Source organism: Grus americana, chromosome 23, assembly GCF_028858705.1.
Source record: "Grus americana isolate bGruAme1 chromosome 23, bGruAme1.mat, whole genome shotgun sequence".
NCBI classification, from domain to species: Eukaryota; Metazoa; Chordata; class Aves; order Gruiformes; family Gruidae; genus Grus; species Grus americana.
The window spans coordinates 255688-271143 of NC_072874.1; the positions used below are offsets into that span (position 1 = coordinate 255688).

General features: G+C 37.1%; 2 protein-coding genes across 3 annotated transcripts in view; both read left to right on the forward strand.

The window, feature by feature from the left end:
- MYOM3 (myomesin 3) overlaps window positions 1–9447 on the forward strand; it is a 29354-nt gene extending 19907 nt beyond the window's left edge. For both annotated transcript variants that reach the window (XM_054802611.1, XM_054802612.1), the window contains 12 exons: window positions 52–196; window positions 1430–1489; window positions 2468–2535; window positions 3094–3204; window positions 4295–4382; window positions 5468–5506; window positions 6066–6171; window positions 6965–7128; window positions 7760–7796; window positions 7909–7931; window positions 8022–8077; window positions 8796–9447. In XM_054802611.1, coding sequence (XP_054658586.1) covers window positions 52–196; window positions 1430–1489; window positions 2468–2535; window positions 3094–3204; window positions 4295–4382; window positions 5468–5506; window positions 6066–6171; window positions 6965–7128; window positions 7760–7796; window positions 7909–7931; window positions 8022–8077; window positions 8796–9095 — 1197 coding nt within the window. In that variant the 3' untranslated portion in view covers window positions 9096–9447. The remainder of the gene's footprint in view (window positions 1–51; window positions 197–1429; window positions 1490–2467; window positions 2536–3093; window positions 3205–4294; window positions 4383–5467; window positions 5507–6065; window positions 6172–6964; window positions 7129–7759; window positions 7797–7908; window positions 7932–8021; window positions 8078–8795) is intronic.
- Window positions 9448–11346: 1899 nt separating this feature from the next.
- LOC129195994 (fatty acid-binding protein, liver) lies at window positions 11347–13908 on the forward strand. Its single transcript, XM_054802773.1, has 4 exons — window positions 11347–11486; window positions 12523–12695; window positions 12986–13075; window positions 13798–13908. Exons 1-4 carry the CDS (start codon window positions 11354–11356, stop codon window positions 13846–13848), a joined length of 447 nt encoding a protein of 148 aa, XP_054658748.1. The 5' UTR covers window positions 11347–11353; the 3' UTR covers window positions 13849–13908.
- The last annotated feature ends 1548 nt before the right edge of the window (window positions 13909–15456 follow it).

Here is a 15456-nt window from a genome sequence, read left to right on the forward strand (position 1 = left end):
CCACCGTGGAAATACTATTCAGTTTATCATATTTCTTTTTGTTTTACACAGACACACAAAATAAACTTTGTCAAAGGAAAAGGTCTCGTAGAACTGATAATCCAGAATTTCTGTGATGATGATAAAGGGATGTACACAGCCCAGCTGCAAGATGGAAAAGCTAAAAATCAATTCACCCTAGTTCTTGTGGATGAATGTAAGTGGAAATTCAGGATCAAATATAGACTGCCATGCTCAGTGGAAAGTTTTCTAGGCACTTAAGGCCCCAAAGTATTTCCAACAGTTATAATGGCACACTGGGAATGGAGAGAACAAATATTTATTTTAGCACACATTTAAAGTCCAGGAATCATCTAAGAAATTATCTGAATTTCTCTTTAACATAAATTGAAGCTTTTGGTCTTATAAATAGGGTCCCTAATGAGAAGAATGGTCTGCTAAAGCAAAATATCAAGTGGAATGCTTAGTTATTTTTTTTCAAATGTTTTACATATTATCTTGCTATGGCAAACTGTCTGTGTCTTGGCATTAAACTGTATGGCATGTTATTACATGTACTTATTTATCTCAGGACAGGATCAAGTTGAACATTCAGTCTATTTAACAGCCGGTTAGTTGCATTAAACTGAATGTAAGAAAGAAACCAGTGTTAACTGTACTCCAGGACAAGTCCAAGCAACAAAGCAAGCTGAACATGAAACATACAGGGTCCTTGTATATGCTAGTACAGAGAGCCTTTTTTAATTAATTAAAAATAGAAAGCAATGAGGTTCTAATTCAAATACTTCCCCATAGAGTGTCTATCTCTATTTTCAGTTCTTACAAACAGTTTGCTTTCAAGTGACCTTCTAAAGCTTCCAAACTTTTTGAGTGGAAAGTGTCTACAAAATGTCAAATCTGCTTTACTCCCTTTACAACCAGTGGAGAGAAACAAGCAGTTTCACACAGTGGTTTAGCACATGCTAAGTTCAAGATATAGAATAAGTTTGATGAATTGTGCTCTAGAAATGCTCGTTTTTCTCTACTGACAATGAAGGAAGTAGAGATAACTAAAGTTACATTCTATGCTCTCTGCCTTCTTCTGTGTTTCTTACTTTTTAAACATTTTAATTTCAGGGTTTCTAGCTACCTTTTTGTATGGTCAAAACTCCTATTTCATTTCTGAAATGCATAATGGTCAGGTCTTCAAAGACTCTTTTGTTTTAATGAAAATAAATGCTAGGTTTGAGCAACCAGTACAATGAAAGAATGATGGTACTAATCTGTTCAGGGTTCTCAATGGGGACCAGGAGTAACTCATGCACTAGGGATGTCTGATAAACAAATATCACAGCTCTACTGATAACACCTTTTATGATCAGGAATGTCTGAAGAAAGAACTGAGAAATAGTGTGGGGTTTGTTGACTTTGACCATTGCTGTTCTCACAGGTTTCACTAAAGTTGCCGAGGAGGCTGATGCAAAACGGAGAGAATGGAAGAAAAAGCAGGGTAAGATAAGCTGAAGGTTAATGTTAATGACTTGCCAGAACTATGCCACAGGATGGCAAAAGCTGAGCAAAGCTATTTCACTGCTTGCTCTAAATACTTTTCTTTATCATCTTTTAAAGTATATTATTTAAGCTGATTAACACACTAGGATAAGATTCCTTATTTTAAGATAATCTGGCCTGCTCTTAAAAATCAAAATAATTTATTTAAATAGTTTTAGCCATGCTAGCCACAATCCTCAGTATAGATCTTCTCCATCAGTGCTGTAGCACTGAACATTCTTGAATTCTGAAAGTTGTCCAATCTGAATATATACCATGTAATTAAGATCTACTCACTTTCCTTGTAGAAAACAGGTTTCTCTAGATAAGATTAAAAAGACTCATGCATTCCACTTTCATTTTATCCCCTATCTTATATTCATGAATAAGGAAGTTTATAAAACAGTATCAGAGAAAAAATACTACCATTGGAAAGGTGATCCCCTTCTAGTGGGGATAAAAATATTCACTTAATAACAACTGTGATACCACACTAGACTATAGGTCCAGTCTCCTGTCTTCAGAGATGCTCAGTTTAAGGTGAAAGTGTATATAAAGTACTCTGTCCCCCAGTTTACCCTCCCAGAATCAGGAAGAAAATCAGAAAGGATATGGCTTTTCTATTCCATTGCAATTCACCTGGGAAATATCGATCAACTTCTACATTGAGCAGTCTCATAAAGGACTGGTTAGGCAGCATCACTAACTACATTTTAAAACAGGATTCCTCAACAAAGATGTTTTACCTAAGGACATTACAAAACCAGCAATAATTATATGCTCTAAACTGTGGTGCCTATTGCACGCAAAACTCAGTAGCATGAAGCATTCCCACAGACCCTACAGCTAGGATTCACCGCTAGATGGAGGCATTTCTGTAGATAACACTTGAGAGCTGCAGAATCACATTCCAAAAAATATTTATTTTCTTTTATAGGTCCTCATTTTATAGAGAATTTGAAATGGAAGGTTACTGAGAACTGTGAAGTACTCCTTACCTGCAAGGTACATACAGCTATGTGATGCAACTGCACAGTCTGAATTCCTTTAGCATTACATTTTAGATGTGAATTTTAAGGGAAGGGTATGAACAGTGCTCATCCAAATGCTTATCTGCAGACAGCAGACCAATGAAAGTTAAGAGATAGTATATCTTGGACAGAAATTTTAATAAAGAAGGAAGTTTCTAAGATTCTGGAGCAATCTTCTAATGCAAGTGATGTTTCATATTTTAAGCTGAAGGAGGGTCGATTTAGATTAGATGTTAGAAAGAAATTCTTTACTGTTAGAGTGGTGAGGCACTGGAACAGGAGGTTGCCCAGAGAGGTTGTGGAGGCCCCATCCCTGGAAGTGTTTAAGACCAGGTTGGATGAGGCTTTGGGCAACGTGGTCTAGTGGAGGGTGTCCCTGCCCGCAGCAGGGGGGTTGGAACTAGATGATCTTTAAGGTCTCTTCCAACCCAAACCATTCTATGATTCTATGATTCTATATTAGAAAGGCATCTAGGCATTCAGAAATAAAATGCATTTGGAACCCTGACTTCTAAATGTTGACTTCAAACAGGCAACCAACCTGAGAAGGGACACCAGCTTCCAATGGTTCTTCAATAAGAAAGCACGAGCAGGTGGTGTGTTTGATCCACAGACTGGGATAGGAACTCTTCTTATTAAAAAGGTGAAAAATATAAGACAACTCAGACGCTTTGGTGATCACATGAAAATGCAAAAAATATGGGTTGATATTATTACTATTTAATGTGTGTTTTGGGTAGTGCCCACTAAATGAAAGAAATTGAACGTATGCTGAGAAAAACACAAAAGAAGAAAACCATTTAACATTATAGTCAGATAGATCTGCATTAGAAATAAGATGTTTTTACAGTGAGTGCCTGTTAAAAATTTAACATGTCCTGAGTGGCTAAAAAGAAAAGTGTGGGCTTTTCAGGTTTTCTGATCAGGACTGGTTGCCTATTCTGGAGATGAACTTTAGTAACAAAGAAAACCAAAAAAGTTACTGACCTCATTATAGATGTAACTGAATGAAATGTTATGGCTTGACCTATAGAGAAGGCCAGACAAGCTGATATAATACCCCTTGTAATCTTAACTCTGCCTCAGAGAAGATATAGGTGAAGAAAGGGAGCTTGATGGTACAGTTAGAGTTTTAGTGCAATCTCTGCATAGCTAATTTGAATCTTGTTTGGGTTTGATTTTTCATCCTAATTTCAAACAGCCGAATCACCTATAGAAAACAAATAGATAAATGCATGTGAATGTGAATCTCTGCTCACACAAGCCTGAGGACCAGGAGGAACACTGCAGGCTGGAAGTCAAGAGCATTGGCAAAGCAACAGGAGGAAAATTTATGGAGTAGTGGGCATTCATCATCACTGAGTCCCAGACGTACCTGTACTTTACACCACTAAGGGCACGCAGCAGTACAGGGTGACTGAGGGCAAACGCTGAGATACTGACTCCCCATAACTGACAACATATAAGTTCATAATGAACCAGGTCCCGTTTTAACCTTTCAAAGGAGATTCTGGGGCAAATTGCCTTTTTTGCCCTGCTTTCAGATCCATCCAGCCAAATGCATTGAGGGGGAAGAAGAAAATCTCAGCTTTTCCCCCTTTTCCAAATCCTGCCCTATTTCAATGATATGTGAAATTTCTGTTTGGGGTGTGGGGGGGGGTTTGGTTTTAGGTTTTGTCTTTTTCTTCTTTTTTTTTAAATAAATATTACATATGTACATATGTATTTTCTAGATAACCAAAGCAGATGAGGGCAAATACAAAGCTCTTGTTTCAGATGATCGAGGAGAGGACTACACCCAACTTGATCTCACAAAAGGAGGTAAGAGAACCTTGTATCAGCCAATAATACACATTCACACCTCTGCCTGGGATTAATTTTGGATTTAAAAACAAATTTCATAACTTTCTACCACATTGTTAATTACCATAGTACCTACATGCTTTTATAGGGATTAAAACCTGCATAAAAAGTTACTGGTCAAATTTAAAGAGTTTCCTGATCTACTATAGCATATATATATATAAATATATAAAAGCATGCTGATCATTTTAAAAATCACATTTCATGTGAGACTGATGTCATCAAATGCACTATGGAAAAACAGTCTCTTATTCTGCAAGAGTTATACAGAGGCCAGTGAACAGAATAAAAGTCCCCTCTGAATCTGATCTCAGAGCTTTTTTTTGCATCTGTCCATACCGCATTTCATTTGATAATCCAGATTTCACTCCTGGAAGTTCAGCCAGTCCTCCGAAGCATCAGGAGAACAAACTTCTATTTCCATTCTGCATCCCCCACTAGCGAAAAAAATTCTAGGCTGAATTACGACGACAGAATAGTTGTTAAAGACAACATTAAGTGGAAAAACAATTACATGTTACTGCAGATTCCTGCTTCACTTTTCAGTGTTCCGAATATGCTCTGGAAATTGAAAAATAAGTATGCAGTTCTGACAGTCTAATGTCATTTACATATGTAGTCATTTATCAAGCTATGACTGCATTATAAATTCTGTCAAGCACCACAGTTAAAAGCTCAGTAATGTTTCAGTCACTTCAACTCAGCATCAATCAGAAGATTCTGCTTCCCAAGATTAAATCCTACCTTGACATCTGGAATCTATCATTTAAACCTGATACATAAATCTGCTTTCTGTGAGGCAGTCTGTTGAACACATCGAGTGCTAAGGAAGACAGAAGCATCTATATTTAGTAAGAAATGCCCGGCATCTAAAAATAAATGAGTCAGTGGCAAAAACTCCATTCCAAGTAAGCTTTGCAACAGAAAAAGACAACAAATAACTACTAGATATGATACATCCTAAACATAATGAAATTAAGTTGGTAGATCAGATGTGATTTGCTAAATACGGTGTAGACACTTAAATCTTTATGTCTTTGCAGCCTTTGAAGACCTTCTCAAGGAGCTGTGTAGGATCAGTGGTATGTCATTTTCTCATCAAGTGACACAGTGATAATGGAAGGGGAGAAAGGCAGGGTGCCAAGATCAGAGCAAACTGCTCAGGAACTGTTCCTGGGTTTGGATCAAGAGGTCAATATTTACCATCTCAAGTACAATACCACCCATTTACTATTCTTTTAGTGTCAGAAGCACCTTTGAACTGTCAGTTCGAGGATGATCAGTAAATAAACCCGGGACATAAAACCCTCTGCACTTACAAATTAATTCTGTGACCTTTACGTGCCAGCAGCCTACTCCTTGCCACATCACTTGTTATGTGAATTTGGGCAAGTTGTATGTTTCTATCTATGAGATGTGTATTCCAGACCCATGTCTCTAGAAGAGATGCTGACATTTTTCCACTGGCTGCTGGCTAAAAGATCCAGGGTCTTTGAGAGGTAGAATACCATCCAGCTTTCAGCTAGCCACATTCTCCAGAAAGAAATGCTAATAGGTCACTTGGGATTTTGCTGCGTAACATGTAAATTTGTGCATTCTTGAACATCCTCCTCAATTTCAGTCTTTTAATTATACTGTTAGCTCTTTCTGCTACACCTCTGAAAATTCAGCCTACTGAAGAAGGCATCAAAATCTACACAGATGTGAAGTACTACACAGACTACATGAAAACAACCTGGTATCACAAGTAAGTCCCTAAAACGTATTTGCAAGGCTTCTGGAGTACTGTTGCTTGTAATTGTTTATCATCAAAATTAAACATGTTGAGCCTGAGCCCATAGCTTTTTAAGGCAATGGTAGATTTGTCTGAGTAAGGGCTGAAAAACACAATTCATTCTGCATCCTGAAACATGTCTGGCAATTCCAGAATAAGCAGTCATGTTATTTTTATTTTAGCACTGCAGAAATATTTGTAAGTGATCATCTTTACTAGAATGATAATGATGCATTGAAGGTATTGCTCAGTTACAGACAGGAAAAGAAGTAGTTGTTTTTTTCAAATTCTTTATTTCTACTACTTTGTACTTCCCTAAACCACTCTATTCCCCCACTCTGAATAACAAATATTCCCAAACATTATAAAATTATTTCCAAACACTAGCCTCATAATATCTTCATAAAATAGAGAAATGGTGTTTTATTAGATACCGCCTACACATGTATATAAGGAGGCCAATTTTTAATAACGTTTAAGGACTAAACGCTTACAAATATTCAACATCTAAATCCTATTTAATCTCCTAAATAAGAATGAAGAGGTCTTTTGTAGAGTTTGTAGAGCTTTGGCAAACTGCCTAAAAGCACAGCTAGATACCCTGTGAGATTTTCAAAAGTGACTGAGCACATAACTCTCCATGAAATTAACAGTGAAGTCCTGACTCCCACTCTTACTCTAACAAGCATAGGTCTAAAAAAAGTTAGTGCTCTAATTTATACAACTCTGCTAAATACTATTGAAATTATATCATTTGTTTACTTAGGGAGAAGCAACTGGAAAGCCGTGACAGACTGAAAGCTGGGAGCACAATGAATCAGATCTGGCTTCACATACTGAACCCAACAGATGGAGATAAGGGAAAATACACCCTGGAGTTATTTGATGGGAACAACTCTCGCAAACTGTCAACTGACTTGTCTGGACAAGGTAAGCTGAGTCAAACAATACCATCACAGGAATGAGACATGCCTGAGCTGCTTTCCAAGATTCCTTCAAATCATGGGCAGGGATTCCTCTCTCCCTTATTTGAGCTGGAGCTGCAGTTCCATGACAGCACACTATGACACTGGGTTAGTGAAGTGCCCACAGAAGTCAGAAGAAACACGGGGAGAGAAGTGCGCAGCAGAAAGGATTGAAGCCTTTAGGGAGCCTTGCTGCCATAGTGCAAGGCAAGAGGAAAGGATGAGAGGGAGGGCAGCTGCTCTTGGGATGCGTCCAACTCCTCCATAGGCCAACAGAGCTTACAGAGGGCATCTTGGAAAGGAGAATATGGCTTCAGGTTTACAAAGACTTTTCCGAACTGTTCAAAGTTGGGTTGGATTTTTTTTTCCTCCTCTGGACTTCTCTTTGGAAAGGGAGTACTAGATCCCATTTATTTCAGTAGTATATAAATAGATTCATATTTCCTTAAGGCAGATATAGGTACTGTCTAGATATAATTATACATATCTATGTCCACAAACACCTGTAATTTCAACACTGATGCATTATGTTAAATCTACTAAGTCAAATGAAATAAACAGCAACTTCTTCCCTAAAATCTTCCCATTCCTTGCAGCCTTTGAAGATGCCCTGGCTGAGCACAGGCGGCTAAAGTAAGTTCGTGCCTAAATATTTTGACAGCTAAATCTATTTTGAGTGTCATATTCTGTATTGAGAATACAATGCCTAATAAATAAAACCACTATAATTTTATCTCACTTTCAGACAAGCGGCAGTAGCAGAAAAGTGTAAGTAAATTAATTTCCTTCCTTCTGCGAAACAAAGCCAAGCGGTATGCTGATAAGTAAAACTAAAAGGTCATATTTCTTCATTCCCAGGTCGTGCCAGAGTTGTTCAAGGTCTCCCAGATGTTGCCACCATCATGGAGGACAAGGTAATATTGAGTAACTGTTCATATAATTGGCCCTTGCACAGACATAAAAGAATAACTGATGGGGAGAAAACTACTTGTTTCCCCCTCCTGTATGTTCCCATCAGCTTTTCTGAGCTACTGCAATTGCCTAAGGTGTGAAGTGATACTCTCCAAAAAACTTGTATCAGCCCCCTATATTGTTGGTGACGCTTCCAAACATGCATGTGCTTCTGCACATACAGGTGCTCTCCGTGGCACAGAACCTCTTTTTCACAGGTTACGGATGTTACTGCTTCCTAGGTCTGTTTCATACCCAGATCCTTTCTGTTGTCTTCCCATTTCATAGGAATAGACAAAGGCCTTTAAGTGCTGGACCTGATTTTCCCATCATATAAACTTGCTGCTTACATTTCTGAGTCACATTCCCCTTTACTCATACACAGGCAGAATAAAAATCCTGTAAAGTCATTGCAAATTCACCATGTGCCTATTTAGGTGTCACTTTAAAGTGTAAGAAAGCTATAAAAAGACAGTAGCACAAATATGAGTCAGGCCCAGTGAATTCAGTCAGGTTAATCCTGATTGTACTGGAGGATATCAGGAAAAGGAGTGGACAATCCTGGATTCTCACCTATTGAAAATCTAAGAGAATGGATTATTTTTCTTAATTTCTCATCAACTGAATTTCCATGCTCATTTATATCTTCATAATCTATTTCTGCTATCTGTTTTACAATAGACCCTGTGTTTAACTTGCTGTGTATCTGGAGAGCCTTACCCAGAAATCACTTGGTTCAAAAACGAGAAGGTTATCGTCTTTAAAGATCGTTACAAAATGGATGTGAAGGGGGCAGTTGTTACAATTACCATAGAGAAAGTCTGCAATGAAGACACAGGAAAATACAGCATCTATGTCAAGAATAAGTATGGTTCTGAAACAGGGCAGGTTACTATCAGTGTCTATAAGCATGGAGAGACACCAATAGGAATGGAAGAAGAGCAAGCCTCAGGTGGGATTGTAATGGAAAAGCCTAAATGAATTTGTCAATTATGTCTCATTGAATTTAAAAGGACTTTTAACTCCTTCAGATTCCTTTCAGGGTCTGTGCCCTAAAATTCAGGCTCATGTCTCTATTTCTATTTTAGTAATATTGTAGTATGTTTGTTTTGGTAGTTGTTAGAAAACAGTTCGCGCGTGTGTGTGTTCACATGCATGTTCACCTTACAGAGAAACTCTTTCCTAGTAAATCTGTGTGAGGAAATACCAGAGGATTCACATATGAGAACCAGGCTTTCAGTGGAGTTTTTTTGCATTATATCACTATGTGTTACTGATTATCTTGTAGCTGACAAATGCTTGTGTGTGTGTATTATTAAACTTGGTGACATCTCAGCGCTGTTGTAGAGTACATCCATCCTGAAATCACTCAGCCTGTGTGTGTGAAGTTAAGAATTTTCCTAAGTTGCGTGCTGAATCAGGGCCTTGAAGTACAGACCTTTACAAACCTAAGCCATATGGGAAGAAAACAAGGCAGTGACATTTTCAAGGCATGGTTCTTTACAGAGGAACACATTCAGCTTCTATATATACACTGACATGCACTAATACATTTACACAAAAGGGTTGAGTGATCATCTACGGAGGTGGACCCAGATCCTTTCATCCTACTGAACACCTATATGCTTTAGAATTAAAGAGATTTTTAGGTTTACTAGTTATGTTAGATACTCTGGATGTAGAAAAAGTGTGGCCTCTCAACGGCTCTGAAGCCACAGCTACAGTCCCAACTTCTACCAGTAAAACTGTGCCAGTAAGAGAGAAAAAAGTGATAGTATTCCTAATACAGCCATCCAGCTAAACACATTTATTTGGTAAAATAGCATCTTACATTGCTCCACAAACTAGTATAAACTGTCCTCACAATAGCAGTATTTTTCCTCATTATTTGAGGGCACTGCTGTCCCAGTGTCAATGTAAATGAGCACAGCAATCCTGTACGGGATCGCCAATCATTTGACCAAAGGCAGTTACATTTCAGACATTACTTAAAATTAAATTAAATGTATATAATTTATTAAAAAGTAAGAGCTTAGCTAATTGTCTAGATTCATCATACAGTGAATGAAGAAAAGCAGGCCCTTCCGATGGCATCATTAACATTACTCTGTGGTGGAACAGATGAATTGTCCTAGAAAAACTCCAATATCAACATGTACCTTTTGGAGCCACGTGTGTTACACCCCATGCATAAATACGGCCTTATTCATTTTCAGTACCTCATCCTTGCTACTCAGCTACTTGTAATTACAAAATTGGCTCTGTGTGTGTGAATTTTCCTTAAAATTACAGACTAAAAAAAAGGTTGTGAATTTTTAAGAAAAAGTTCAGCATTGGTTTTATATTTAAATAGAATTACTGACCAGTATGGGGTTACAAAAGTTAACTTAGAAAGGTCATCTACCCCTGGGATACAGGCTTTATTTGAATTAAGCAATATATATGCAAGACATATAATCTAATGAATGTCTTCCAAAATCAACAGTCGTGCTTGCACAGATAGCAAGGAATATCACTCAATAACTATAATGAGTGAGGAATTCTTGGTGCAATTGCTGAGAACAAAAATAATACATTCCATTTACTTCCTTCATTTCAGTTTCCAAAGTTCCATGTTTCATTTTACCTTTAATCTTCTGTGTATGCAGTGATAATTAAAAAACAAAACAAAACAAAACAAACTGAATTTAATACAGATTTAGATACACATTACTGACATCTACCAGGTAAAATCATAACCAACTGCCCCACCCCAACACAATATTCCCTGTCCTCAAGCACTTGGAAGCCCACAATTTTGGAAGAAATAGCTGTGGATTTTATTCCCACCATTTAAGGTCCAAGTGCCCATAGTAGAGAATATTGTGATAATTAGGAAGTTCCTGCTGCAAGACAGTAATTACCTCACATCAATTGTAAATTATGCCATTTTATCTGAAGAATTCTATCCAAAACACAGAAGATGTATCAAACATAGAAGTTGTGAACAAAAAGAAAACAAATTAATCCATGCAACACTTTACAACAATTATGAATAATTACCCAAGTTCAGTAACCCACAATAAACATAACATCTCAAACCAGCTGGTCAAGGTAAGACTTTCTACAAAGCAGAATGAACTAGAGGTTATGATCATCAAGAACAAATAAATGATTAATAATTGATACTTCACAGTTAATAATTAGCCAGTCATCTCACAGTTTGGGCTGGCCTTTCCCTTTCCATAAATAGCATCTGAATGACCAGGGAGAGCCCTCGCTTTCCTGCTAGCATCACTGCCCTAAACTGCATTATAACATCCATAATGGCATTCAGTGGAACCTGGCAAGTCTACGCTCAAGAGAACTATGAAGCGTTTCTGAAAGCTCTTGGTAAGCGTCTAGCTATTTTTGAAATAATTTGAACACACACTTTGTATAACACTTTTAATTACTGTATTTCTATGCTGGTTTTGTTGTTGTTGTTGTTGTTTGCACGACAAACTACCCCCTGCCAGATAAGTCTAATGTCTAATTTGGAAATTAAAAGAAGCTGAAAATCATATAGATCAATGTAGAAAGGTTAGAGATAACTCCCAGATCCCTATCTTAACATGAGTCCCTCATGAAAGAGGTATATCAGAAATCAACTTGTTTTGATTAACACGTAACTTTATAAGTACATTTACCTAGAAACAAGTTGCCAATGATGTACACAGATTTCCAATGTGCTATTAGTCATGCAGGCACTTTCTATAGCACTAATGATTAACATACATGATAGCTGTTTAGTAATCTGTAAGGAATCGACTTGGTGGTTATGACTTAGTAGGTGCCTACATTAAACAAAAATACACTTATCCTCTTGACAATCTTGGCAAAACTTTCACATTGGGGGTTTTAAACGTATATGAGATGTTCAGTAGAGTAAAACTCAGTTACAGTTGAAAAGCCTAGTCCTACAGTATGATGCCTGAACCAATCCCTCTACTGCTAAAGATGATACTCTCAAATCATGCCAGAGACACCCTGATAAGGTAGTTTGAGGTTACTTGCACTGTTGCAGCTCTGACTAGACAGACAACCCACACCTCCAATCTCCCTGGGAACAGGTCAGGGAAACAAAATAATACACACATGGTTTTCTTCATGAAGAAATGCCATCACATGGCAAGCCGTTACTGAAAGAAACAATAAATATTCTGACACAAGATTAATAAATATAGTAACAAAATCTATACAGACTAGGTGGAATGGAACAATATGCCCCTAGAGAAGTGAGGAATCCAAAACAGACTTTGTCTTTTAACTCGGACATCACTTTCTATTATTGGTTTGTATCTTTTGCACCCTTATCACAGAAAAGAATTCGCTATTTTAAATCAACACATTACTTCATAACAGAAGTCCTTTCTTGCCTTTTTTACAGCCTTGTCAGATGACATTATCAAAGTCGCCAAAGATATTAAGCCTGTTGTTGAAATACAACAAAAAGGAGATGACTTTGTTGTGACATCAAAAACACCCAAGCAATCTGTAACTAACTCCTTTACGCTTGGAAAAGAGGCTGACATTACTACTATGGATGGCAGAAAGCTAAAGGTAATATATTTCAGGAATGGGTGCATCTCTTTTTTCATCCTTATACTTCAGTTTCCTTCTATGAGTGAAACTTGTTTGTACCATTTCCATTAGCGTACATTTCTATCATTTCAACAAACAGAAACGCTTCTTCTAAAACTCTTATTAAAATGCCTTGGTCTCCAGCTTAAATTAGCAGATGTGGTTATCAAGCATTGGTATAATTTATTTCTTATTTATGTAGCTCCCTACTTATTCTAATTGAATCCAAAATTAATTTTTTTTTATTATTTTTAAATCTGCTTCAACAGTGTACTGTGAACATGGTAAATGGGAAGCTTGTGTGCAAATCAGAAAAATTCTCTCATGAGCAAGAAATTAAAGGAAGTGAAATGGTGGAGGTAAGCGTTATAAAACAATGGCATATTAAGAAAAATGCTGAAGGAAAAAATGTTCTTTGTTGATTAGCTCTTGGTGTAGGCTCAATATCTTAAAAAAAAATCCTGCCCCCAAAATCACTACATTACTTGCAGAATTCCTTACAGGTGCTTAAATCTGCAGATACAGAATTTTAGTATTTCAAACTAACCAAGGTTAGTGGAAAATACTATTAGTATCCTTTATTCCTGTTTCATATTAAAACCAATTGCCGTAGATGACTCTCCTTTAAACACTGCTCATATATTTGATATATCCTGCCCTACAAATCTTTTTATTAATTACTGCCCTGGAGCCAATTCTAGACACTGAAGTGTGAAAGGCTTTAGCAGCTGAGCACATTGCAGAAAGACTTCTTATAAATTCCTCTAGATTACTATAGCAGGGTTTCCATCCTTAGCTTTATCACAGAATCTTTAAGGTTGGAAAAGACCTCCAGGAACATCAAGTCCAATCGTCAACCCAACACCACCATGTCTACTAGACCATGTCCCGAAGTGCCATGTCTACATGCTTTTTGGTATGAATGTTATACACCTGTTTATAGGCAGGTACTCTAAATGTATTTTCTTGTGGAATAAACCAGATTTAAACATGAATTACAGAAACTTCTAGACATTTAGCTAGAAATGGATTTCCAGAAGTCTAAATGAAAAAACAAGTTATCCATATTTGTCTTCTACAGACTATGACTTATGGTGGAGTAACACTTGTCAGAAGAAGCAAGAGAGTTTAAAGACAGATCAACTCCTGTGTGACATCTTTACATACCTGAAATAAAGTGCAGTTTCCACAAGGTGTGATCTTTGTTATCTGAAAAAATAGTACAGGAGAGAATTATGATTTCTACTCTCACACACGCATGACTTCCCATAGTTATAAGACTCTGTTTTCCCTGAGTACACTTACATCCCCTCTATACTCAAAGTGACAGAAGTCTGTCTCCCAGACAATCAAAACTGGACACTAACTGGAACATTTTGATTTATCATAACAATCCTTGAGAGTGGGCAAAAGCTGATATAAATGCTTCTTGATTTCTTACATACTCAGTGAACATATTCAGCTTTAATTCTTTTGTCTAGTTAAGTCTGGTCTTCTACTAAAAGCCCTTTCTCTATAACTTAGCCAGCATAGAACAATTACACATTTGTTTAGCTGATCTGCACCACATGTCTAACAGAAATAGAAATAGTAATATTTTAAAAGCCATTAAGTATTTAACAGTCATAAAAAATTACAAAGTAATAATAGGAATGACTGCTCTTAAAATGAAGTACACAAGAGTACAATTAAACAAAGGCAAAGGGAATTAAACATTCTTCCAGTTTGCAACGTACTCCAAATATCTGCTTGTCACAGCTCAGGTTTGTGAAGTTCAAGTACAATGTTCAGATTATGTGTCTCTGCTGAAGTATAAAATGCCCAGATCCATATCTATAACCATTTCTCTGTTCGCTGCTGATTAGATCCTACTATTATATTAGCAGTCCTATTTCATACTTTTTCAAGTCAGTGCAGATTTGTTAGAAATGGTCTTAGGTGTAAGACCTCCAGGAAAAAAGCTGCTGGACTGATTATGCCATTTAAAATCCTCATGGGGACATTTTATTCCAATTAAGAGAGCTGAGTCTACGTCTTCCTATGCTAGGAGAAGAGCAGTTTGTGAGGGGGGAGGTTGCGTTTTAGTTAATAACACTTGCAACATGATATAAGCAATCTGAGAAATGTATTCTTATTCTGGAATAAGGCTGTCCTCATGGGGAGTTTTACTGGCGTAACCTTGCAAGTATCACTGTGTTCATTTTGCTTCCCAGGCAGTTCTAACGCTAAGTACACTTTTGCAGACTAAATTAAATTCCATGTGAGTTAGACATAACTCTAAGATCAACGGAACAGAAATCAAGACACTGGTAAAACTCAGGAAGAAGGCTGCTTTAAATCATTGGTACTGCAAAAAAGCCATATAAGAGCTTGAAACACTTCTGTTTGGAAGTTGCTCGGTAACTGCTGCCAACCACACAATGCAGCACTACAAAACAGAGTGTAGTTTTCCAACAGTAAATTCGCAGAACACTGCAAGTCTTCAATGGCCAAATGTTGTACCAGTAAGTTGTAGGATACAAAGTATGAGACACTTCAAAGCCTGTTACAAAACAATTATTTGCTTTTGATATATTGTGACATAAAATGGGATTGCTGTTTGTGGTGGGTTAAAGCAAAATGCATATGTATTTGTTTGCTTTTTAAAAAAACCATTATGGTCTTTTTTTGGTTCAATGACTACTCAGATATTCCCAGCTCACTTGACATAATCTGCCTTGCAATCTTGCTTCTTCTCTAT

What these genes read in the sequence shown, in the direction of transcription:
- LOC129195994 (XM_054802773.1), top strand. Translation starts at nt 11,354, where the DNA reads ATGACCAGGGAGAGCCCTCGCTTTCCTGCTAGCATCACTGCCCTAAAC. An exon ending in AGCGTTTCTGAAAGCTCTTG is followed by an intron (nt 11,487 to 12,522) that starts GTAAGCGTCTAG and finishes CCTTTTTTACAG; the next exon opens with CCTTGTCAGATGACATTATC. An exon ending in AAGGAAGTGAAATGGTGGAG is followed by an intron (nt 13,076 to 13,797) that starts GTAAGCGTTATA and finishes TGTCTTCTACAG; the next exon opens with ACTATGACTTATGGTGGAGT.